At 43.3% G+C, this 25,622-nt stretch overlaps 1 protein-coding gene across 1 annotated transcript in view; it reads right to left on the reverse strand.

The window, feature by feature from the left end:
- LOC126195031 (DNA mismatch repair protein Msh6) overlaps nt 1-25,622 on the reverse strand; it is a 321,830-nt gene that overhangs the window by 130,642 nt on the left and 165,566 nt on the right. Inside the window, exons 14-17 of the mRNA XM_049933475.1 lie at nt 17,666-17,891; nt 7,894-8,099; nt 441-538; nt 203-358 (exon numbers count right to left, since the gene is read on the reverse strand). Of these exons, the coding sequence (XP_049789432.1) occupies nt 203-358; nt 441-538; nt 7,894-8,099; nt 17,666-17,891 (686 nt within the window). The remainder of the gene's footprint in view (nt 1-202; nt 359-440; nt 539-7,893; nt 8,100-17,665; nt 17,892-25,622) is intronic.

Consider the following 25,622-nt stretch of genomic DNA (forward strand, 5'->3'; position numbering starts at 1 on the left):
AAAGTAAATGCATCCACGAAATTTGAAAGTGGAAAACTTTCACAGTTTATGTGGCTGAAACACTAGGCTACTTTCCAACCAACAAAGTTCACATTGAACATACATGAACATTCTCATTTCTGATATATACTTATAATGATGTGCACAAATGAAGTTGCAATGTTGGCTGAAACAGTAGAACTATTCATATCTAACAACTTACTTTGTGAGGCGCCTTTCCAGATCTGGCAACGGGCGCATAATCGCTCTAACTTCCTTTGCTAATTCTCCATTTCTCACTAAAATACCAACTGCCTTCTGTTTTGCAATAATCTTTGCGCGATTACATAGTGGATTACACACTTGGAGACGCAATAACCTAAAATAAAGCAGCAGGGTAAAGACAATTAAATCATAAACAGAAGTACATCACTAACACATCAATTTTAACGTGGACCTACCTTTTCCCAAAAGGTGTAACACAATAATCAAGCTTCTTATATAGTGACTCATTATCACCAAGTATGTTTAAGTTTTTTAAGGCAGCTCCATCCAAAATCTAAGAAGAAATAAAAACCCAAAAATCATTTCTCCAACAATATTTTTAAACAAATATTTCAAATTTAGCCAATTCTATGTTACTTTCAATGGATAATGTTACGCGTATGCAATACGGCGGTGCTCTCTCAAATATGTGGGACATTTGGGACACAATAAAATTATCTGTAGCTGTGGCAAATGAAACTGCTTATGCACCACGGACCTCAGTTTTTGTTGGGATTATACTCTTGTATCAGATGAGGATACACACATACAAATGACAAAACAGTAAAACTACAATAATTTCACAAATTAAAATGTTCAATGAGATCTGTAACTCAAGTTTTACGGAATTCCTATGTCAGGAGAATAATGTTTAAAATAATTATGCCTTCTAGATATTTCTCTTCACCTTGTTACTGCTTAATGTAAGAAAGGATTCACACGAACTGCACCTCCTTATCACAATGTTCCTGAAACTGGGCACGTGCAGCAGGCAAAGACAAGAAAACTTTTCTCTAAACAACACAAGAGTATATTAATAATATTTTCAGCTAATGTTTATAATATTTAAAACAGATAATTATAAGCTCTTATACAGCCTTTGGAACAGTGTGTACTTGAACAAATGGTAAAAATTAAACAATGAAAAATCCAAGATGGAATGTAACAATATTATGAACTAATTGTGAACAAATGGTAAGATTTTTAACATCAATAGGTGACACAGTTTAATCACTTGAAATCAAAAAGCCCTTTGTCAATAACTGAAATAATAATAGGAGGAAAAAAGTGAACAGGGAGGTCAATTGGTTACCAAATACAGTGTCACATAAAGCTTACAGCAAACTTCAGCAAACTTACTGCATCTGTATTGTCCCTATATTTTATTTCTTTGAGCCAGTCTCATGCTCTGTTGATTTTCAATGTCATTTAAGTCTTTTGTTCAATGTACTATGTAATCACACCTGTTTTGTCAGCTATTACCTTGCACAATACAACAGCGCAAAGCACCGTCTGTGAATTTTCTTTCATCCCATCTATCGCTGCAAATCCTTTCAACAGGGTTGTCAACTTTGGAAAGAGAGAGAGAGAGAGAGAGAGAGAGAGAGAGAGAGAGAGAGAGTCTGCAGGGGCCAGGTGTGGAGAGGGAGAATGAATTGTTTCACCCCATTTCAGGCCATTTCCTTCTCGCAGGCTTTGCAACACATCACGATAGTACCATCAATTAATAGTTTGTCTCTGTGAAACGAATTCATGATGAACTAATCCTTCAATGTACAAGAAAACTATCAGCACTGACATGACCTGACGAGTTTTTTTTGGTTTCAGAGATCCTTTCCCAATCCAGTGTGAAGATTTAATCTTGTCTCAACATCATAACCGTAGACCCACATCTCATCACCAGATTCTCTTAAGCAACATCTTGTTCTCATTTGTGAGTTCCAAAAGCTCTTCGCAGATCGCGATGCGAAGGTCTTTCTGGTCTTGACTCGTGAGCCGTGGGATGAACTTGGCAGCAACACAGTGCTGTGTCACAATTTCATAACATGATCCAACTGAAATGTTACATTCTCCTGCAATCTCTCGGACAGTCAGTCTTCGATTGGCACGCACAATGTCACTGACGTTCCTGACATAGTCATCATTCGTTGGCATTGAAGGGCGCCCTGAACGAGAGTCATCTTTAATTTCCATATGGCCGTTTTTAAACCATGTTAAGCCAGATTTGTAACACCAAATATGGCTTAAGCACTCATCACCATAGGCATCCTGCATCATTTGGTGTGTCTCTGTAAAGGTTTTCTCGAGTTTCACGCAAAATTTAATGCAGACGTATTACTCCTCTAACTTTTGCCATCTCAAAATTTGCAAACTCTGCGACAGCATTCTACTCAATACAGCGCTGAACAATAACTAACAGACATATAACAATGAAACTTCCGGTAGTTACACATTAAACACAGGTGTGTGCAGGGATGCCAGCAGCATTTCGGGTTCAACACACGACTGCCGCGAAATTACGTATGTTCTGGAATTTTTTGAACAGACCTCATCTACGACCGGACTATTCCCCCCCTTACATACAGAAATACTTTCATCACCACGAATGAAGAAGCAAGGTAGATGTGTGGAGTGATGGTATCAGTACTGCATTAGGATGTGGCAATACAGGAACTGTGTCTGCTCCACAGGTTGTCAAGCAGCACTGAATGGATGTGTGATTTTTTTCCCTATGTAACCTACCTACCTGCTCTTACAATCCACAACAGTCAATTCCAGTTCCTGACATCGACACGTTACGGTTGCATGCATAAGTCCAATATGTGAATGACCTCTAAGAGAGTGTTTCCCATATGTTGGGCAGGCACAACTGTAGTGCAGTGACATAAATCATCCCGTCCATCCTGCACCCGCCTGACACACCCTGCACTCGCCTGACACGCCAGTGGCCAAGAGCCAGTTGTGACGACATTTCTGTCACGTGACACTTTTGCCATAGCGACAGCAGCTCCCTGCCCCAATTCTACTACTCAGAAGTGTATAACAATTGTAACTTATGTCAAATTATGCATCATTCACTCATGAAAAACAATCTCACTGTTTTATCAACAAAAACAATCAATTTTTGAAAATATAATGTTAACTGGATAAGTAAAAAAATGTACTCACCAAGCAGCGGCAGGAAACGCAGGTACTCCAATTTGAAAGCTTTCAGAGCCAGTGGCTCCTCCTCCTGGCAGAAAGGTTGAAAGGGAAGGAAGAGAAATGAACGAACAAGAGTGGTGAGGTTTAGGAAATGGGGAGAGTACAGGAGAGTTGCTCAGAACCCCAAATCAGGAGAGACTTACCAGACAGCATGAGAAGGAAAGACTGTTTGTTAGGGGCTGTATCTGGTGACACTCGAAAACCTGAGAGCTAAAGATGGAGATAGGGTAATACCCAAGACAGAGATTACTGAGAAAACATTGTGTGCAAGTTAATAAGAGTGGAAAGCTATGTGCATTGTATGTGGCACAGGTGAGAGGGCAGGGAAAAATATAATGATCAGAAAATGAAAGATGTAGAAAACTAAAAGGAGTGAAGGCAGGAATAGTAACTGAGAACAAATGCTGAGAGCGAAGAAATTAACATAAAGTGAGGCCACATAGGTGGCGAGAACTGAGGACATGTTAGCCCAAGTTAACATATGTGCAGTTCTGAGAGGCTAGTGCCTGGGGGAAGAATCCAGATGGCACATGTGATGAATCAGGCATCGAAGCCACGACTCGTGTTGTAAAGTATTTTCTGCAACAGGATACTGTTTGTTGCCATAGACACCCTCCTAACTGCTTACTTGGTAGTCGCCGTCACAAATGTAAAAGGCACAACAGTGTTTACATAACAGCTAGTACAATACATGTCATTTCACAGGTGGGTCTGCCTTTGTCAGTATATTTTTTGCCAGTTGCAAGGCTGATATAGGTGGTAGTAGGAGGGTACAAAGGGAAAATCTTACACCAGGGACAGTCACAGGGGTAGGATTTGTGATTAATACATTCAAGGTCTTGATAATACTGAGTGACAGGCCATGTAACTGGAAGCTGGTTTTTGGAGGGATCAGCAGTACCATAATTGGATGTGAAGGACCAGGAAATTTGCTGTTGAAATAGGCTGGTGTAATCATGTCAAGGAAAGGCCAAGGTGAGAATGATGGTGTATTGCTGGAAAAAGTCCACATATGAACAAATACATTTGCTTCGAATGCCAAGGCTGTATGGGAGAGAATGTTTGACATGGAAAGGATGATAACTGTAAAAATTTAACTACAGCTGTTTGTTAGTAGATTTAATGTGAACAGCTGACTCTCTGTGAAGACGAGGTTGACATCAAGCAAAATGGCATGGGATCCAGAATAGGGCCATGCAAAATTCAATTGGGAGAATGTGTCTACAGATCCAAGAATTTTAGCAGGTCAGCCTCACTACGAGTCCATATGCCAAAAATGTCATCAACGTATCTAAAACCGAACCAGCGGCTGAAGGCTTATGGATCCTAGGAAACCCTCCTCCGAGCGACCCATGAAAAGATTGGCATAGGAAGGAGCCATCCTGGTTCCCATGACATTCTGCTGATCTGTGACTGTTTGTATGTCTGCCCCTCAAAGGTGAGGTATTTACTGGTAAGCATAAAGTTTATTAATGTGAGCAGGAAGGATGTCATAGGTTCAGAATTAGGTGGATGCTGGTTGAGGAACTGTTCAGTAGCAGACAGACAATATAAATGAGGGATGTTTGTATAGAGGGAAGTGGCATTGATGGTGACAAGCAAGGTGTGTGGTTGGAGTGTGAGAGGCACAGATTTCAAGCAATTTAGTAAATGGTTGGCGCCTTTAATATAAGAGGAAAGTCTTACTATTCTGATATCATAATTGAAGGGTTTCCTCAACAGATGTTCTGCAAAATGTTTGCAAATAACTATGTGAGAGCATCACATAAAACATGAGGCCACAAACTTTCTATTCTTGATCAAACATGAATTCACTCCATTCCCCCCTTTCATCTGTTCAGTTCCTTTCTTATTATAAACTACCTTAAATAATCCTAGCCCTCCAGTTTCCACTTCAAGTGAACATATTTAACATGTTTCTGCAATGGTCAGCCCTTGTCAACCTGATGATACCAAGCACATTTCACTGTATTCACTAAACCGTCCGGCTGGGGTGGCCGAGCGGTTCTAGGCGCTACAGTCTGGAACCGCGCGACCACTACGGTCGCAGGTTCGAATCCTGCCTCGGGCATGGGTGTGTGTCATGTCCTTAGGTTAGTTAGGTTTAAGTAGTTCTAAAGTTCTAGGGCACTGATGACCTTAGAAGTTAAGGTCCATAGTGCTCAGAGCCATTTGAACCACTAAAACCCCATCAACTGTCCCCACATCATTACTGATACCTTCTGATAACAAGAATGCTCAAAAGGTTCAAGAACACAGTAGCCTTTCCTCAATGTAGGTGACCTTTGACGATTCCTTTACCTTAGTATCTCACAGCTAAACTTTTCAGTAGATGAATTCTGTGCCCAAAAGAGAAGGAAAGAAGACCCAAAAAGGTCTGCAATGTGTGTGCATGACGACGCAAAAAAGAAGGTGGCATTACAGTGGTTCACAAGAAATGTTACGCAGGATTTTATATCAAAAACTGATTCTATATATAGACAGGGTGATTATAAATAAAGTTAAACTTTCAAATCACTGTAGAAGTTACACCATTGGTCAGAATGACTTCAAATTGCAAAGGAATATTATCAGAGAAGGGGGAAAACGTATGGCAGAAGAGCAACAAATAGTTACAAAATGTAGCAATAGATGGCACTGTAAGCATCATAATTTAATATTAGTTGACTGTGAATAACAAATGAATCTCACAACAATGCCCAAGTTGTACATCTGACATTAAACAAACTATATTACTCAGTGTGCGTGGGTGTACAGGGGTGATACTGTTAGTTACAGAAGCCCGTCCACTATGGAAAGGTCATATCACATGGGAAAAATCAGTTTTTAAATGTCCTGAGGCCTAAAACTGCATGAAAAGCATCACTCACATCGGTTTGTAATTGCCCTGAGACCAAAAACTACATAAAAAGCATCACTCACATCGGTGTTTAACTGCCGTGAAGCCAAAAATAGCATAAAAAGCATAAATCACATCATTTTTAATTATCTTGAGGCCAAAAACTGCATAAAAAGCATCACAGAAAATCAAACTGGATTATTAATTCCCGTGTGACTGGTGCAAAATATGTTCAATATGCTGTCCACTATTTTGTGCAACAAGTTGAAGTCAAGAAACAGCATGTCCGACAACTGATAGAAGTGTTTCCGGGGTCATGTTCAAAATGTGTTGCACAATGCACGCCTTCAATGCAGCTAAGTTTACAATCGGAACACTGAGCTCAACATCTTTCAGATAGTCCCACAGCCAGAAGTCACACGGATTAAGATCAGGTGCTCGACACGGCCAGGCTGTAGGGAAATGGCGGCTGATAAGTCTAGCATTCCCGAAATGGCGCTTCAGCAGTTGCTTAACTGGATTTGCAATGTTGCATAAAAATGATCCCATCCACACATCCATGCTGTTGGAGAGCTGGAATGACATGATTGCACACTAGACACTTCTAAAGCTTACCAGTTACAGGACAGTGCAGGTAACAGGACCAGAAGCACCTGCTTCTTCAAAAAAATTTGGCCCTATGATAAATGATGCCGTAAACCTGCACCACACAGACCTTTTCAGTATGTAGTGGTACTGGTCGATTGTGTGTGGATTTTCTGTTGCCCATATTCAACAATTCTGTGTATGGACATATCCTGTCAGATGGAAGAGTGCTTCATCTGTCCACAAAATCTTCCACGGCCAATCATTGTCCACTTCCATGCAAGCAAGAAATTCTAAAGCAAAGGTCTCTCTTTCTAGCAGGTCAACAGGAAGCAACTTGTGCACATGGGTAATTTTGAATGGATGGCAAAGAAGGATGTTTCATACGATTTTATGCATGGTGTTCACGGGTAAGTCCAATGTTCGGACAATTCTCCGTGCACCACACATTTGCACACCACCACTCGTCTCCTCCTGCACTGCTGCGGCCACAACTTCCACTGATATCGAATCAATTTTTTGCCTCCCTCTGCCAGGTTGCACAACAAAAAACCCGTCTTTTCAGATTTCCAAATCATTTTCTCCAGTCATCAAACCAACACCTTTTTTCAAACCCTGAAGTGTGTGGAACTTCTGCAGAGCAACATGTGCAGTCATCATTCCTGTAATACAGCTTTATAAGCAGAGCACGATCCTGCATTGAGACAGCCATGGCAAACATTGCAGATGCGAAAGGAGGTAAAATCGCGTACCTAGTGTGTGGGTCGTGCCATGACAGGTGCTTTCATTTACGTATTCTGACACATACAGCAACATCTATTGGTCAATTTTCACACTTTTGTTTCCTTTTGATGTACCTTTTCCCCCTTCTCCAACAATATTCTGTTGCAATTTGACATCATTCTGACCAGTGGTGTTATTTCTAGTGTTTTGAAGGTTTAACTTTAATTATAATCACTCTGTACATCACAATATATGTTTCTTATTAATGACTGCATACACACACTAAATTAATAAAATCTTATTTGCAGTAACTGCTAACACTTATGTTAAATTTGGATGCTACAAGAACAACATTCCCTGCTGATCACGTTTGTAAGCCTCTTAGGCCACAAATGATGATATTGTTTGAGTGATGTACTCCAATGACGCCAAATACTCAGTATTTACATAAAAGAATCAAATTCATCTCTGAATTTCAAACAAAAATGTGCACACTCTGAAGAAACTGCTGGACATACCATATTTTCTGGTAACTTTACAGTTCCTTCTTCATCAGAAACCTGTGCCACAGGAAGAACTGCATCCACAGGTAGGTATGAAGAGAACTGCTTCAGTGATAATATTCTGTCCAGCACCACACATTCTTTCAGGTACCAAATGCACGCGCCCAAGGCCTTTATCGCAAGTTCGCCTTCCGAGTTTGCTGACAGACCCATGGGATCAGCTAAATGAGGAAGAAAAACAGTAAAATTTCTATTCACTGTAACAATTAAAAGTTAGAGCTGAGAATAATGAGACCTGTAGATATTAACACATCCAACCTCTGTGAGACATTATACATAATAAAACGAAATAGCTTTTCAGTGTGAAGAAAAGTCCTAGATGAAATTAGGATAATGCCAGAGCTAATATCGTCTACCCTTGCCCCCACTACAGATGAGACTCTGTCATGCTATGCTCTGAGTGATCTGCCCTCCCTTTATACCTTTCCCCATGGGGGTTCAAATATTCACACGTAATTTACATTGCCACCACATACATCAGAATAACATATAACCGAGAGCGTCTTGAAACAATTATTCTCAGGTTAATCTTGAGTAATTAACTGTAAGATGATTTAATGTTAGAACAACTACTGCTGGAGGTTTGTTTTGACTATGTTTCACAGGTACCCGGGTCTCGGAGAAGTGACGGCATGCGGCCCAGTTAGCAGTGACAGTAAAGGCATTTTGCAGCTCCCTGGTTTTGGGCCACTGTGGGAACACAACCGGAAGGTCAAACTATGGACGACATATCCAGAAATATAATTTAATGGGGTAAATAATCCACATACTAACTTCATACAGAAGAATAACTGAAGGTAAGTTATAGACAAGGCACATTCAAAAAGAAATGAGCCAGATGCTGTAAAATGAAAACCACTGAAGGGATCGAAATATCATTGCCTTTAGAAGGTGAAGACTGTATAATGGCATTGAGCCACCAAACTCTCTACTTGAGGAACGTGCGCGCAAAACCATGTGACGACAGAGTGAGCTCATCCGTGCACCACCTGCACTCAGGTGTGCTATAAACACAGAAATGGAGCGAAGGGGTGAACTGTTTTTCCTGACAGTGTAAGGAATGCAACGAATGAGGGTTCATTAGAGAACGGCACAAGAGTACGATGAGCACTACACGTTCATTGTGCAGGTCAAGGTAGGGCCCAAGTGATTTAAGGAAGGATGGATGGATGGATGGATGGATGGATGGATGGATGGATGGATGGATGTCACTGGGCAATAAATCACTATCTGGACTGTCCCATCACATTACCGGAATCTCTTCACCCTCAACGGGTGACAGTGTGGTGTGCAGTGTCCAGTCGGGGAATAATCGATGTGATATTCCTTGATGACATGACTACTGAATGGTACATAATGGTTTTGGAAGGCGATTTCATTCCCATTATCCAAAGTGACTCCGATTTCGACAAGATGTGGTTCATGCAAGATGGAGTTTGACCACACTGAAGCAGGAGAGTGTTTGATGTCCTGGAGGAGCACTTTGAAGAAGGGGATTAGTGTTTAACGTCCCATCCACTACGAGATAATCAGAGATTGAGCACAAGCTCAGATTAGAGAAGGAAATCGGTCGTGCTCCTTCAAAGGAACCATTCCAGCAGAGCACTTTGGGGACCACATTCTGGCTCTGGGGGTACCCAGAGGCCATTGGCATGGCCCTCGATTGGCCGGCATGTATTAAAGCAAGGTGTACAACAATAACCCCAAAACCATTGCTGAGCTCAAAACAGCCATTCGGGAGGTCACTGACACCATCAATGTACCGACACTTCAGTGGGTCATGCAGAATTTCACTATTCATCTACGCCACGTCATCGCCAATGACGGTAGACATACTGAAAATGTCGTAACCGAAATCCAAATATCTGTTGTGACATTTACAAGTTGAATTAAGTGTGTGCACACCGTAGTTTGTAACTAATTCACATTTCTTTTTTTTCATGTAGTTCAATAATTGTCACCCTGTAACAAACTTCAGTTATAAGACGACTGGGGCCTCTTACTACTGTTGGGAGTAACGAGTACACCTAAGGACTCTAACCAATCTTATTTGCTTAGAAGTAAAATTTGTGACAACAGTTATGTCTAACACAGATTTAGTGGAAGAAGTCTGCTGGCCATAACCAGGCAAACAGGTCAGAGTTATGGAAATTTTTCGTCTAAATATTATCCTATCCGTTTAAGTACCTACCCCAACAAACCACACGCTCCCTTGTCTGCAACCTACCCATCTCCCCTCTAGTTCTGAAAGCTAGATGGTGCCTCTCTCTTGGTTGGTTGGTTGGTTTGGGGGATTAAAGGGACCAGACTACGACGGTCAACGGTCCCTTTTTCCAAAAAAAACTAAAATCACCCGAAGAGGTGAAAAAACAGACAACAGGAAAGACTGCAGACGACACAGGACGAGAAATACTCCGACAAAGAACAGACAAACCAAATTAAAATCAAACCGAGTGTGACGGTGGTTGGCCGACCATAGAGAAAAAAGGGAAAAGCCAACCACCAAGAAACGCATTAAAAAAGCAGACTAAAATCGTAGGCCATAGGCCAGAATCAACACAAAAAACACACACATTTACATTAAGCGATAAAATCCCCCTGCCCGAATAAAACGCAAAACTAAGTCCGCTATGGCAGTGTCGTCAGTTAAAAGCGCAGTGAGCGTATCAGGCAGCGCAAAAGCCAACAGAATATGGACCACTGTCAAGGACACCCCACAACGACAAAGAGGTGGATCCTCACGACACAGTAAATAACTGTGCGTCAGTCGGGTGTGGCCAATGCGGAGCCGACAAAGGACGACTGAGTCCCTGCGGGTGGCTCGCATGGATGACTGCCAAACAGTCGTCGTCTCCTTGATACGACGGAGTTTGTTTGGCACGGGTAGGTTGCGCCATTCAGTGTCCCAGAAATCGAAAACTTTGCGGCGTAATAGTGCCCGCAAATCAGTCGCCAGGAGGCCAATCTCCAGAGGTGGTTTACTGGTGGCCTCTTTCGCCAGGCGGTCAACATCCTCATTGCCGGGTATCCCAACATGGCCTGGGGTCCACACAAAGACCACAGAGTGGCTGCTACGTGCAAGAGTATGCAGGGACTCATGGATAGCCATCACCAGACGAGAATGAGGGAAACACTGGTCGAGAGCTCGTAAACTGCTCAGGGAATCGCTACAGATAACGAAGGACTCACCTGAGCAGGAGTGGATATACTCTAGGGCACGAAAGATGGCGACCAGCTCAGCAGTGTAAACGCTGCAGCCATCCAGCAAGGAAAGTTGTTCGAAATGGTCCCCTAGAGTTAGCACATAACCGACACGACCAGCAACCATCGAACCGTCAGTGTATACAACGCCAGAGCCCTGATACGTGGCCAGGATGGAATAAAAATGGCGGCGGAAGGCCTCTGGAGGGACCGAGTCCTTCGGGCCTTGTGCCAAGTCGAGCCGAAGGCAAGGGCGAGGAACACACCATGGGGGTGTCCGCAAAGTGGCCCGGAATAGAGGTGGAACAGTGAAAACCCTAAGCCCGGAGAGAAGCTCTTTGACACGGACCACGATCGTACAACCTGACCGGGCTCGGCGTTCTGGCAGATGGACGACCGATTGCGGGAACAGGATACGATAGTTTGGGTGCCCGGGCAAGCTAAAAACATGGGCAGCATAAGCCGCCAGTAAATGTTGGCGCCTCAATCACAGTGGAGGGACACCTGCCTCCACAAGTATGCTGTCCACAGGGCTGGTGCAGAAGGCACCAGTGGCAAGTCGGATCCCGCTGTGTAGTATTGGGTCCAGCACCCGCAACGCAGATGGGGATGCTGAGCCATAAGCCAGGCTCCCATAATCCAGACGAGACTGGATTAACGCCTGGTAGAGCCGTATCAGGGTAGATCGGTCGGTGCCGCAGCGGGTGTGGCTCAAGCATCTCAGAGCATTTAGATGCCACCAACACGCCTGTTTAAGCTGCTGAATATGAGGCAGCCAAGTCAACCGGGCATCGAAAACTACACCCAAAAACCTATGCGTCTCAACCACAGCAAGAAGTTCGCCATCAAGATAAAGCCGCGGCTCCGGGTGGACAGTGCGTCGCCGGCAGAAATGCATAACGCGGGTCTTGGCAGCCGAAAACTGAAACCCATTCGCTACAGCCCAAGACTGCGCCTTACGGATAGCACCCTGTAGCTGACGTTCAGCAGCTGCAATGTCAATAGAGCTGTAGTAAAGGCAGAAGTCGTCAGCATACAGGGACACTGAGACAGACGTCCCCACCGCCGCAGCGAGCCCGTTAATGGCTATTAAAAACAGGCAGACACTTAAAACAGATCCCTGGGGCACACCGTTCTCCTGAACTGGGGAGGAACTATGGGAGGCTGCGACTTGCACACGGAAGGTACGATAGGACAGAAAATTGCGGATAAAAATCGGCAGAGGGCCCCGAAGACCCCATCCATGAAGCGTAGAAAGGATGTGATGACGCCATGTCGTATCGTACGCCTTCCGCATGTCGAAAAAGACAGCGACCAGGTGCTGACGGCGGGCAAAGGCAGTACGGATGGCCGACTTCAGGCTCACCAGATTGTCGGCGGCGGAGCGGCCTTTACGGAACCCACCCTGAGATGGAGCCAGAAGGCCCCGAGACTTCAGTACCCAATTTAAGCGCCGGCTCACCATCCGTTCAAGCAACTTGCAAAGAACGTTGGTGAGGCTAATGGGACGGTAGCTGTCCACCTCCAAAGGGTTCTTCCCAGGTTTCAGAATGGGGATAACAATAATTTCTCGCCATTGCGACGGAAACTCACCCTCGACCCAAATGCGGTTGTAAAGGTCGAGGAGGCGTCGCTGGCAGTCCACTGAAAGGTGTTTCCGCATCTGACAGTGGATGCGATCTGGCCCAGGAGCGGTATCAGGGCAAGCGGCAAGGGCGCTGTGAAATTCCCACTCACTGAATGGAGCGTTGCAGGATTGAGAATGGTGGGTGCGAAAAGAAAGGCTCCGACGTTCCATCCGCTCTTTAATGGAGCGGAAGGCCTGAGGGTTATTCGCAGAAGCGGAACTCATAGCAAAATGCTCTGCTAAGTGGTTTGCAACGACGTCGGAGTCAGTACAAACTGCTCCATTCAGTGAGAGCGCAGGGACGCTGACAGGTGGCCGATAGCCGTAGACGCGTCGAATCTTGGCCCAGACCTGTGATGGAGTGACATGGAGGCCAATGGTGGATACGTACCGCTCCCAGCACTCCTGCTTGCTTTGGCGGATAAGGCGGCGGGCCCGCGCACACAGCCGTTTGAAGGTGATCAGGTGTTCAATGCAGGGATGTCGCTTGTGACGCTGTAGCGCCCGCCGGCGATCTGTAATCGCTGCAGCGATCTCAGGCGACCACCAAGGCACAGTCCGCCGCCGAGGGGACCCAGAGGAACGCGGAATGGCAGATTCGGCGGCAGTAACGATGCCGGTGGTGACCGATTGAACCACCGCATCAATGTCGTCATTAGAGAGAGGCTCAAGAGCGGCAGTGGAGGAGAACAAGGCCCAGTCAGCATTATTCATAGCCCATCTGCTAGGGCGCCCAGAAGAGTGACGCTGTGGTAGTGACAGAAAGATCGGAAAGTGGTCACTACCACACAGGCCGTCATGCACACTCCATTGGACAGACGGTAAGAGGCTAGGGCTACAGATTGAAAGGTCAATGGCGGAGTATGTGCCATGCGCCACACTGAAGTGTGTGGAAGGCACCATCATTTAAAATCGAGAGATCGAGCTGCGCCAAGAAATGCTCAACGGTGGCGCCTCGACCTGTTGCCACTGACCCACCCCACAGAGGGTTATGGGCGTTAAAGTTGCCCAGTAACAAGAAAGGTGGCGGCAATTGGGCTATCAGCGCAGCCAGGACATGCTGCGCGACATCACCATCCGGTGGAAGGTAAAGACTGCAGACGGTAACAGCCTGTGGCGTCCACACCCGAACAGCAACAGCCTCTAAATGCGTTTGTAGAGGGACAGACTCGCTGTGAAGAGACTTAAGGACATATATGCAGACGCCAACAGACACCCTTTCATAAGCAGCCTGGTTCTTATAATAACCCCGATAGCCACAGAGGGCGGGGGTTCGCATTGCATGACACCAAGTTTCCTGAAGAGCAATGCAGAAGAAAGGGTGAAGGCTGATGAGTTGTCTGAGCTCAGCTAGATAGTGGAAGAAACCGCTGCAGTTCCACTGGAGGATGATATTGTCCATGGATGGGAAAGGCGTGAAGGGACTGGGGAGGCAGATTACACCTCCTGGGCCCCTGCTGCTACTGAGTCACCACCTGTACAACAGCCATCCATTGCGTCCAAGGGACTGGCGAGATCCAGGTCCTCAGCGGCCGCCAGAATCTCCATCTCATCTTCGGACGCAGAGTTAGAAGGTTGCGGTGGGACAGGTGCCACCGCAATGTCAGGATGCTTGGGAGCCTTTTTCTTGGACTGCTTTGCACGCTGTGCCTTCGGTGGTTCTGGCTGGGAGGGCCTCACTGAGTCAGTCTCAGGGACTGAAGACGACCGTGACGCCCTACGACCAGCGACCGGTGGTTGTTTGAGATACTTGCGGGTGTCCGCTTTGGCACTGGGCAAAGCCTGGGATGGGAGGGCCCCAAGGGCGAGAGGAGCCAAAGAAGGCTCACGCTTCTCCGGCTGGGAAGGGGGAACAGATGTCCCCGATGGTTGGGGTGGTGTTGCTCCTGAAGTAGATGGAGCAGGAGCAACAGGAAGTGAAGTGCCCCCCCACAACCAAGGGGGCCGGTGAGTTCTAACAGAGCTGAGATCGAACTGTAGGTGACGACACGGTAGAGGTTCGAACCGGTGTTGCAGCAGCGACATAGGTGGATGCCATGGGCACAGGATGTAGCCGCTCGTATTTCCGCCTTGCCTCGGTGTAGGTCTGGTGGTCCAGGGTCTTATATTCCATTATCTTCCTTTCCTTCTGGAAGATCCGACAGTCCGGTGAGCAGGGGCAATGGTGTTCTCCGCAGTTAACACAGATGGGAGGCGGAGCACATGGAGTATTGGGATGCGAAGGACGTCCACAATCTTGACATGTGATGCCGGATGTACAGCGAGATGACATGTGCCCGAACTTCCAGCATTTAAAACACTGCATCGGAGGAGGGATATATGGCTTCACATCACAACGGTAAACCATCACCTTGACCTTTTCGGGTAAAACATCACCTTCGAAGGCCAACATGAAGGCACCGGTGGCTACCTGATTATCCCTCGGACCCCTATGGACGCGCTGGACGAAGTGAACACCTCGTCGTTCTAAGTTGGCACGTAGTTCATCGTCAGACTGCAGAAGAAGATCCCTGTGGAATATAATACCCTGGACCATGTTTAAACTCTTGGGGGGAGTGATGGTGACAGAAACATCCCCCAACCTGTCGCAAGTGAGCAACCTCCGTGACTGGGCAGAGGATGCTGTTTTGATGAGAACTGACCCAGAGCGCATTTTGGACAAGCCCTCCACCTCCCCGAACTTGTCCTCTAAATGCTCCACAAAAAACTGGGGCTTGGTCGACATAAATGATTCCCCATCTACTCGCGTACACACGAGGTACCGGGGTGAATAATCTCCACTGCCTTCTTTGGACAAACGTTCCTCCCATGGAGTGGCCAGGGAGGGAAATGATCTCTGATCAAATTTCTTTGCATTGAAGTTAGACCTCGATCGCTTAGAGACTGCTGGTGGAGGCCCACCAGCGAGAGATGATGTACCACGCTTCATTGCGGGTCATCCGCCCTGATGCCACCCACTCCGACCAGGGGCTCTCCCCACGTGCGCCACCCAGCCGCAGCAAAGACCACCTGGCAGGATGGTCTTTGCCGGGAGTCCTGATGCCCCAGAGGGATAGGCATCTACTCCTCGGCATACGTGGGGAGGTAGCAGCTCAAGCATCAGCAGTGCGATCCCTGTGTTGTCAGGGGGGCTACCACCAAGAGGGTACATGACGACCCCACCACAACGGACTGGCTACCGTGCTGGATGTCGGGTGTCGAAATATCCATGTACATCACGAGGGCAAAGATGGAAGTGCACAATGGAGGGAAGGGATGCTATCCGGAACACACTGCAGCAGATGTGGCCGGAAGCTTGATGTAAGTCCAACTCCATGAAAATTTCAGGTGTGCCAGATCTTAGGGCAAGATTGATTTAAGATGCGCCACGTAAGGTGTCCTTCCCCAAATGGTACGCACTAACGGAAAAATTTGGAAATATAGTGGTCAAACCCCTCACGGGACCATCACATTAAAGGCCGAAACAGTTGAGACACCTTTTAGTCGCCTCTTACGACAGGCAGGAATACCGCGGGCCTATTCTTACCTCCGAACCCGCAGGGGGGGGGGGGGGGGCCCTCTCTCTTATATTTGTGTGTGTGTATTGGCAGTATTACACAATTCACCTCATGAAGGCAAGTATGATCAGCAATTCTCGCTCATAGTTTTTTTAATTGAGTTCTCTTTGATTAAATTAAAAGACCAGTAAGATGATCCATGTGATGTTATCTGTCTTCCAGAGGGTTTACCAAGTTCTACTTTGAACAACCTGTCATCGGTTTCTATTACGTTGAAATGTTGTGTGCTATCAGTCCCAGTCTTAAGTATTTAACAGATACAGGAGTGCAACCTCACTTTCAAGCCAATAAAAGAAAATTTCTCAATCACACATTCCCTACGACATAGATAAAACGGGGGGGGGGGTTGTTCTACACAGTTGCAAGTGGAGCACTGTCCATCAGTTTAAAGATCTGTGGCCTTAAATTACAGTACACCATGAACATTGTGTAGCTAGGTATTTTCGTTGAAGACATATTCTGTTACAAAGAGTATATGCATTATTTCTGGACACCCCATAATACAAAATCTGCATTACAGAACTAGCAGTATGATCGATATTGATTATTTCTAATCTGTATCTCCACCTTAAATTTGTGGCAATAGTTTTTATTTTCCCCTTTCATCACTTTCTTCCATCCATGTAATGCTACTTACCTCCAGCTCTTCTGCCTGCTTCAGCTCTGTAATGACCTAAGCTTTCCACTCTTACCATTCCCACTGTCCTGAAGTTATTTCTTCCAACTTCCATCAATATTTATCAACTTCCTAGGGCATCAGTTGTACTCCCCTCTCCCTCTACCGGTGTGTTCAGACAACTTCTCATGTCAATCCTCCTCTTTCTGTTTCTTCCACAACTCACTGCAGTTTTTCTCCTTCTAAAGTCTACATTACCATGTCACACAAAAAATTATGCGAGTACTGCATAATCATTGGAAATCCAACATGGGAAAGTCCAACTCTCGCCTGTCCATCCCAACTTCTGAGAAGGCAACATTATGTTAAAAGCTAGAATATCTTTTACTACCGTTCAGTTTGTGTTTATGACTTTAATGTCAGAGGCTTAGTATTTTGTGTTTATGGTTTTACTGCTGCTAATATTCTTTTGTTTAGTATTTTCAATAATTTTTTTTTTATTTTATCTTCCAATTTTACTTCTAATCATAATAAGTAAAGAAGATCATAAACTATATTGATGCAAAGAAACACTTGAGGAAAAAAGAGAAATTCTATGCGAAAAAAATTAAATAATTTTACAATAATGCAACAGTAAACAAACAGAAAAAGAGAAGCTCTTAGAGAAATGTGATAGCTAAACAGTGTAAGTAATACATGCTTACAAATTCATATTAAAGTAATTACCACTGTTCAGATACTGCCAGAACGCCTTTGGGAAATACTTATTTTGATTATCATCACTTTCTACATCATCAGCTGTAAAGTACTGCCCCTCTCTCAAAAACACGAGTGTCTCTTCAGCTGTCCAAAATTCTGTCCTTGGTAACAATACATCTTTCCTCACTACAGACTTTATAGAACCTATAATTTTTTGAGCCTCTTGTGAAACACTATCCTTCTCCAGAAGGACCTGAAACAGTGCATTAACGTGAAGAAAGAAAAACACAGGTTTATATATGTGTAACTCAGACTACTGATTATACAAAACATAAAATACTTTAGGATTTTGCAGAATTGTTATTCATTACCAGATACGTATTAAATATGGTACTCTGATGGGAAAATAGCTGATGGGATCTTATTCTCTTAAAGTAAAGTGATATGTTCTCCTGTTTTTCTTACTTCAACTACAAGTTTAAATCCTAACACTATGCTGTCCGGCTGCACCACAGTGGTGGTGTGCGTGAAACAGCAGGCAACAGCCAGCGACACCACAGTGGTGTCGTGTGCATGGTATCGCTCAGTGGCTGGCGGCACCACAGTGGTGTCGTGAGCATAATATTGTGCAGTGGCTGGTGACAGCACTGTAGTATCTTTTGCATTCTGCTGGTGTTTTGTTTAGGTAACAATAAGTTGCACACGTCATCCAGCTTTTTTGTTTTTATAAGTACTTGTGCCCTTTCATTATGGCAGACGAAAGAGATGATACAATTATTTACGATGAATGCATGGACGTCTTGTCTGACATTCCGGACGACTTGGCCAATTGAGAAGAAGATATTGGATATCACGAAAATGAAAGTGAAGCAGAATCATTGGAAGATAGTGAAATATGTCCAAGCAGCATTCGCTGAATGCTACAGTTGCCAACTGATTTGGATGAATCAGACGAAGAAGACAATGCACAGTGGTCAGACTGATTTACCAAGGACCAATAAAAAATTTGAAGGATCTCCGGGTCCAAACACATTTCCCTAAGATACACAGAGCATCGAGGATATCGTAGAATTATATATTGGGAATGATCTATTTTTTCACACACACACACACACACACACACACACACACACACACACACACACAATAACACAAATTTGTCGATGTTAGGGGGCCCGAACTTAGAAAATGCTTTGGGCTAGCTATCCTTATGGGAATTGTAAAAAAAGCAAGGATCGATGATTCTTGGTCAACGAATCCATTGGTAGACACACCAATATTTCGCAAAACGATATCCCACAACCGATTCAGACAAATATTATCATTTTTAAGTCAAAACATCTCAACTGATGAAGGAATGACACCGTCACATTGGTGGTTGAATTTTAAAGTTTACAATGCATTGAAAATTACGAAATATGGCATACTAATTTGGATGCTGTGCAATTCGAGTACAGGATACATTTCCTCATTCAAGATATATTCTGGCACTGGACAGCCTTTAGCAAAAACAGTGACGGAACTACTGACACCTTCTTATGGAAAGTGGCATCACCTTGACATAGGTAATTGTTGTAACAGTGTAGAGCTTTCAGAGAAGTTACCTGAAAGGAAACTTCGAGTTTGTGGAATGACATGGCAAAATAGAGGATTTCTGGAAAAATTAAAAGAGCACAAAAGTCTATGTGTTTGAAGCTTGTCATCGACAGAAAGGTGAAGTAATCACACATGTATGGAGAGCTTCAAAAACTAAAACAATACGAATTATCTCTACAATACATAATGCCACTTTCACTGACACTCAAAGAAAATGTAGAAAAACCAATTACACAATAAAAAAACCTGAAAGTGTAATAGACTACAACAAATACATGAAAGAGAGGATCGGGCAGACCAATATTTGAGTTATTACTCTATATGTAGAAAAAATATAAAATGGTCAAAAACGGTTTGCATGTACCTCTTTAATTGGGCATTATTTAATGCATTCCGTACATGTCAATATTTCAATACAGAAAACAAGAGTCTCCGATTTCACGATTTTTTTTTAATTGAAAGTGTCCGAGTTGTGGATAAAATACCACGCACTCGCTTCTGAGCAAAACTTGGAGGTTGCCACTACATCACGTATGTGTCATCATGGTCTGGCTGACAGGCTTCCTGATCACATAAAGCGACACCAACTAATACTTATTTCTGAAATGAATAAACGTAAACAAAGAAACTGCCCTGCATGTTCCAAAAACAAAAAAAGAACAACAAACTTAATGTAAAAGTCTTGTGGAGTTGTGTTACATCTTTGAGACGTTTTTGCTGCATATCATATGAAAGAGAAATACTAAATACCAAAGACAACGAAAATAAACAAATATGTGAAAGAAACAAATTTTGTATTTATTTACATATGTGTATCTTCGAAATTTCATGAAAGTAGGGGGAATAGGGTTGAGAACTTATGAAGACTAGCCATGAGGTTAGTAAAACTTAACAATTTATAATCTCCCGATAATGTCAAGAACAGCCAGCGACAAGCCAAGTAATACAAATTAGCGCTGCTGGCACCAAGTGAATGAATTTGTACGAGATGTGGGGACAGCGAAGTGTTAATTATCCTCAGACAACTTATCGCTAATCACTTATAGTGTGAGGGGGAAAATATGATAACACAGTACCCAGTTCTTGCATGGTAATTGTTTAGTGTTCAGCTGACAGGGGATATTTAGTTCCACGTGCCTAGCTTGCCAGACGAGTTCTCATTTGGTTTAATGAGATACACAGTGAAACTCATTTACGTGCTTGGCGTCTAGTGAATATTACCATTTTTTGACAATAGTTCAAAAGTTTCTTCTTCACGTATGTTGAGGGCAAATCTCTTTCGATTTCTGCCTGCGCTCCAACCATGAGCATGGCTGACCAACATATCACAAACTCTAAAATCATCTTGATACTAACGCTGTGCAGGATCTCAGTCTTCTTCTGTTGTCTACTTAGCGCATTTGAAAATGGATAGTGATGAGTTTGATGTTGAATGTAACAGCTATCAAATTGATGCATACTGTAATACTAGCAGTACTTTTCCGGAAATGTCAGTTCCGCAGCTACACTTTATTGTATTTACCTTATTTTCCTGAGCACAAGACGACCCTGTATTTTTAAGAGGGTCCTAGAGAAAAATTTATTTTTAACATATCCTGACTAATCAAAATTTTACTGACAAAATGTATGTCTACAGTCAGGCCATTTATTGACTGCCTACATTTTGATTCTTGAAGTTTTCCTGGCATACTGAATATTCTATGAAGTTTCGGGATTGATCTGTATCTTGTTGACTTCTTGCCATGATGTATCAGCTGGCAACCATCCAGCCATCTGCAGGTGAGTGTCTAATTCATAGCACAGATTGGCGTGGAAACTTGTGTGCATTGGTGGCTGTCACAGGAGCTTCCTCTTGAAATCTGCTACCTTTGGAAAAACTGTTCCATCTGTGGCACGCAGGTGCATGTATGTATGTGAAGTTACATGTCTGCCCTCTGTCGGAAAGCGTGCCCGCATTGCTAAAAACAAACACCAGATGTTGCCAGACGTGTCATTATGACTAAAATGTTTTCTCTCAGAAGAAATTAAAGGGATCACCGGGTCCCAGCCTTGTCCTGTTTAAAACCGCCATCACGATTTATAAGATTTTCTGCTGGATGTATTTCCAAAGATTCTTTAATTACTGAATTAAATCCCAAATGCATCTCACTGGGGTCAAGATTTTTGTGGCAGAGTGATCTATATCTCACTGGGGTCAAGATTTTTGTGGCAGAATGATCTATAGAATGTCCCGTGGTAATAAAATGATTAGCTACAGCCGACTTACTGAGCTGCGAAAGGCGAGTGTGGCGCCCCCGTTCAATGCACCTTTCATGTACTGTGCGTATTGTCTGACCTATGTAAGGTTTGCTGCGTTAGCAAGGAATTTTGTAAATCCTGGCCTTCCGCACCAGAAAATTACTAACTTTATGTTTCCTTAGGATTCTGCCTACTTTGGACGGAAGGCTGCCGACGTATGGAAGGAATGCCCTGGACTTGAACAGCAGCTTATCTTCTTGATGTTGTGGGTGATCAGGCTTCTTTCTCCATTGCACTGCACTAATCTGATGTACACAGTAACCACAATCTTCGAACACTGACTATAGGTGTTCTAGCTCCTTTGTAAGGCCGTCTCCATTAGAAACATCAGCCTGGTGTACCAACATTCTAAAGACACCAGTAGTTTGTGAAGGTTGATGGCAGTTCAAACACTTGCAGATAAAGGTCCGTATGTGTAGGCTTATGGCAGACACAATGCCCTAATGCCCCCACCATGGTAAACTGTATGTTCTTGTAGATTGAATTCAGATGTTGCAAGAAATGTGACAGTTCTTCATCATCATGGGGCCACAGCCACACTACAGAAGTGTCATCCACACGTCACTGACAATCCTTCCTCTATCCTTGTAGTAAAGTCTTCCCAGTAATATGGATCATTCTTCTTCTACTCCCCCTTTCTCAGTGTTGGGTGATTTGGATGTTATTCATGCTTTGTGCTTTCTTTTCACTTCCATGTCCGTCCTTCAACAACTAAGTCTTAATCTTTGGCACTCTCTTTTGTTTAAATTTTGGCACTTTTAGGTCAGCAACTAATAGCTGGTGGTTGCTATCTAGGCACTCACTGGGTATGACTAACATCTGTAACATACTGACCAACTTTTCTATCAAGACTACGACTTCACTCAACTCAAGTCTTAATTATAACAGACACTGCTGTATCTGACATTTGGTTAAGATCAAAATCATGATAGTATTATAAAATAAAGAAGTTTGTATAGTCAAATGGCGGAAATACCATTCAAAGATTATTACACGATTATGGCCCAAAAGTATGAAGAGATTATCCAAGAATTTATTGCTGTGTTGTTAAAATTTGACATGGTGAGACCACGGGTGTGTAAAAATACATATTGCTTCGTACAAAAAAGGTATCAGCCAGTATTAATAATGATAATAATGCTATTTACTTAGAACAATGGACATGTTTCTGATTTCAATCACAGTTTCTTTGTTAATTAAATTTAAAATTTTCCCGGCCTATAGATCATTCCATGAAATTCCGTGTGAAGATAATCGAACTGATATTGACAATGCAAGCTTTCACTATGGAAGGTGCTCACAGGAGGGCACAGACTTGCAGCAGATGGGCATGCACTATAGCACCGCATGTACAGTGATAACTAGGTAAACGATGAACGCACCAGTGGTTTTAACCTGGGCAGCTCAGTTTACTTTCACTTGTATATGACTGAAAGTGGTCAGAGGACTCTGTGCCTAAACATTGTGGCAGTAAGTTACTGACATACAACCGTTTACATGAAATTTCATGGAACAGACGGTTTCATATTCAGATGACTGTTTACATTTACGATTGTTGTTTCAGTTTGTTGTTACGTCTACTGCCAAGTTCCAAAGTTCCAGCCTGAGTTGTTCTTAGATCTCTCTTTTTTTATGTAGGGCACCACTACATCATCAAGAAATTTTCATCACACTGAAAAGCTGCTAATACTGTGTGTGTAGCACAATATAAATTCAAATATAAATGTGAAGAGCCATCTCATAATGAACCAGTTTTCTTCTAAACCTGTTCTTTATGAGTATTATTAAGTGTCCAGCTGCCATCTTGACTTCTTTGTAAGAAGGAACCTGTATGAAAATTCATTACCGTTAGCTTTGTGTTTCTCTATCATTTCTTTATCAAGACCTCCATGGCTATATATCTTACCCTCCAGTGAGGATTTTAAACAATTCATAACTGTGTATGGCATGTAATGAATTGACATGGAAACTAATGCAGAGGGTGGACAAAAATATGGAAATGCCAAAAACAACATGCATTACCATGACTAATACAGAGTAGGAAACCTGTTGACATTCATAACAGCTTCCATTCATCTCAGAATGGATAACAACTGGTCCTATATGGTTTTTAAGGGTATCCTATACCATTCATCCCGCAGAATTGAGGTAAGTTCAGATAACAATGATGGAAGTGGATAGTGATAATGTACCCTTCTCTGCAAGTAGACCACAAAAGCTAATTAATATTGAGTTCTCGTAATTGTGGTGACCAGACAATTTATATTAGGGCTCACAAAACCATTGCTGGATGATGCAAGCTGTGTGAACAGGAGCCCCATCTTCTGTTAACACAGCACCACCACTGAACAGCAAATATTATACCAGCCAAAATTGTTACATAATACTTGGCAGTAATGTTATCATTCAGAGGAACCATGGGACCCTTGGAATACCACAATATCACTGCCCAAATCACTGCCAAAGCCCTGCCACGTTTCGCTCCTGGGACGTAAACTTGGCCAGAAACTGGAAACTGTATGAAAACAAGTTTGATCCATTCAAACGACTTTCTTCCACTGTTTCACAATCCAGGTTTTATGGCTTCAGTGCCACATTTTGCTGCTAACAGGCAGTTGCATCACTGATGAGTGGTTTTGGAATTCCTACTCATCCTGCAATTTCCTGCTTATGGAGCCAACAGGGTTTGCGTGTGTGAAATTCAGCTCTGCAGTGACTTTTGCAGGTGTCATTCTCTTATTTTTCATCACAATCCTCTTCAATGAGAGTCCACCACGGTCACTCAGCACAGACTATCGCCCACATTGTGACTTAACAGATGATGTTTTACTGCTTTACCTGTACGCAATACAAATCTTTGTTACGGTACTTCTTGAAACACGTGCGCGACTGCAACCTCTGGCAGTTGAAGCCACAGTCGTCGAAAGCTTATACTGTGACAGTCTTTTTGTTGTGCACATCTACAACTCAGAATACCCGCTATATGGTGAGTGGCAACTTTCCTTTCCATAATATTATAACTGTCATTAACTGTGTTGATAAATATTGATGTTCATTTTGTTTATGTAAAAATTTGTTTTTATAGAGTTTTAATGCAACTCATGTTACAGATGTATTTCCAAGCATGGGGATTTGGGGAGGAGGGGGTCATAAATTATGAGTTTTGAGCATATTGTTCTATTATCATGCTTTTTCTACAATTACTGTATTTGCATTCTTGTATTTGATGAGAATGTTGTGGAGATACATCCATTTAAGGGCATGGTCTTAAATAGTGATATCATTGTGACTGAAAAAGAGTTTCTGTGTATGAATATTGTTGCATTTGTTCATGGACACCTTTGGTGTAATAAAACTAAAATACAATTTGAAAGATATGCTAGTTTCAACTTTGGCCACCAGGTACAAATCTGGCACTGTGAATGCACGAAAGATGTACAGAAATGTTTCACTACATAATGAATCAGGAACACGACGTTGGCAAAAAGAAGTCAAACACGTGAGAAAGGCATAATTGATTTTATTATTAACCGCCGCTTACACAGTTTGTTCTATATAAGCACCAGAGAAGTTGATGGGATGCTTATCCTTGAAACGACATGATCAACAGTTGATTGTAGTAGGTCCGACAGAATCCGAGCAAAATGTGCCTGTATACTGGGCTTCAAATCAGGTAGTGACTGAACATGTCCCTGGTGAATTTTAAGATATCCCCAGAGACCAAAAGTCACATGGATTCAACTTGAGTGACCTTGCGAGGAATGCATTTGCAAAACCTGTTGAGGTAATACATTTGTGGAAGGTCGCATTATGCAAACATTTCACTGTGTAAGCAACATAAGGTGCTGCCACATCTTGCATGAAAACAGCAGTTTCCACACAACAGCAAACTTCCAAAGCAGTAATCCCATGCTGTATAAGATGGTATAGATAACATGGAGATTGGTTGGTTGATTTGGGAGAGGGGATCAAACAGCAAGGTCATTGGTTCTATGGTCTAGGATGGCAGAAATCAAGGGAGGAACAACACAGAGAGCACAGTCAATCAAGAGGAAGGGAAAATGGGCAAACAAAGAGATAAAAGGAACAT

This window comes from Schistocerca nitens, chromosome 7 (genome assembly GCF_023898315.1).
Source record: "Schistocerca nitens isolate TAMUIC-IGC-003100 chromosome 7, iqSchNite1.1, whole genome shotgun sequence".
Classification (NCBI taxonomy): Eukaryota; Metazoa; Arthropoda; class Insecta; order Orthoptera; family Acrididae; genus Schistocerca; species Schistocerca nitens.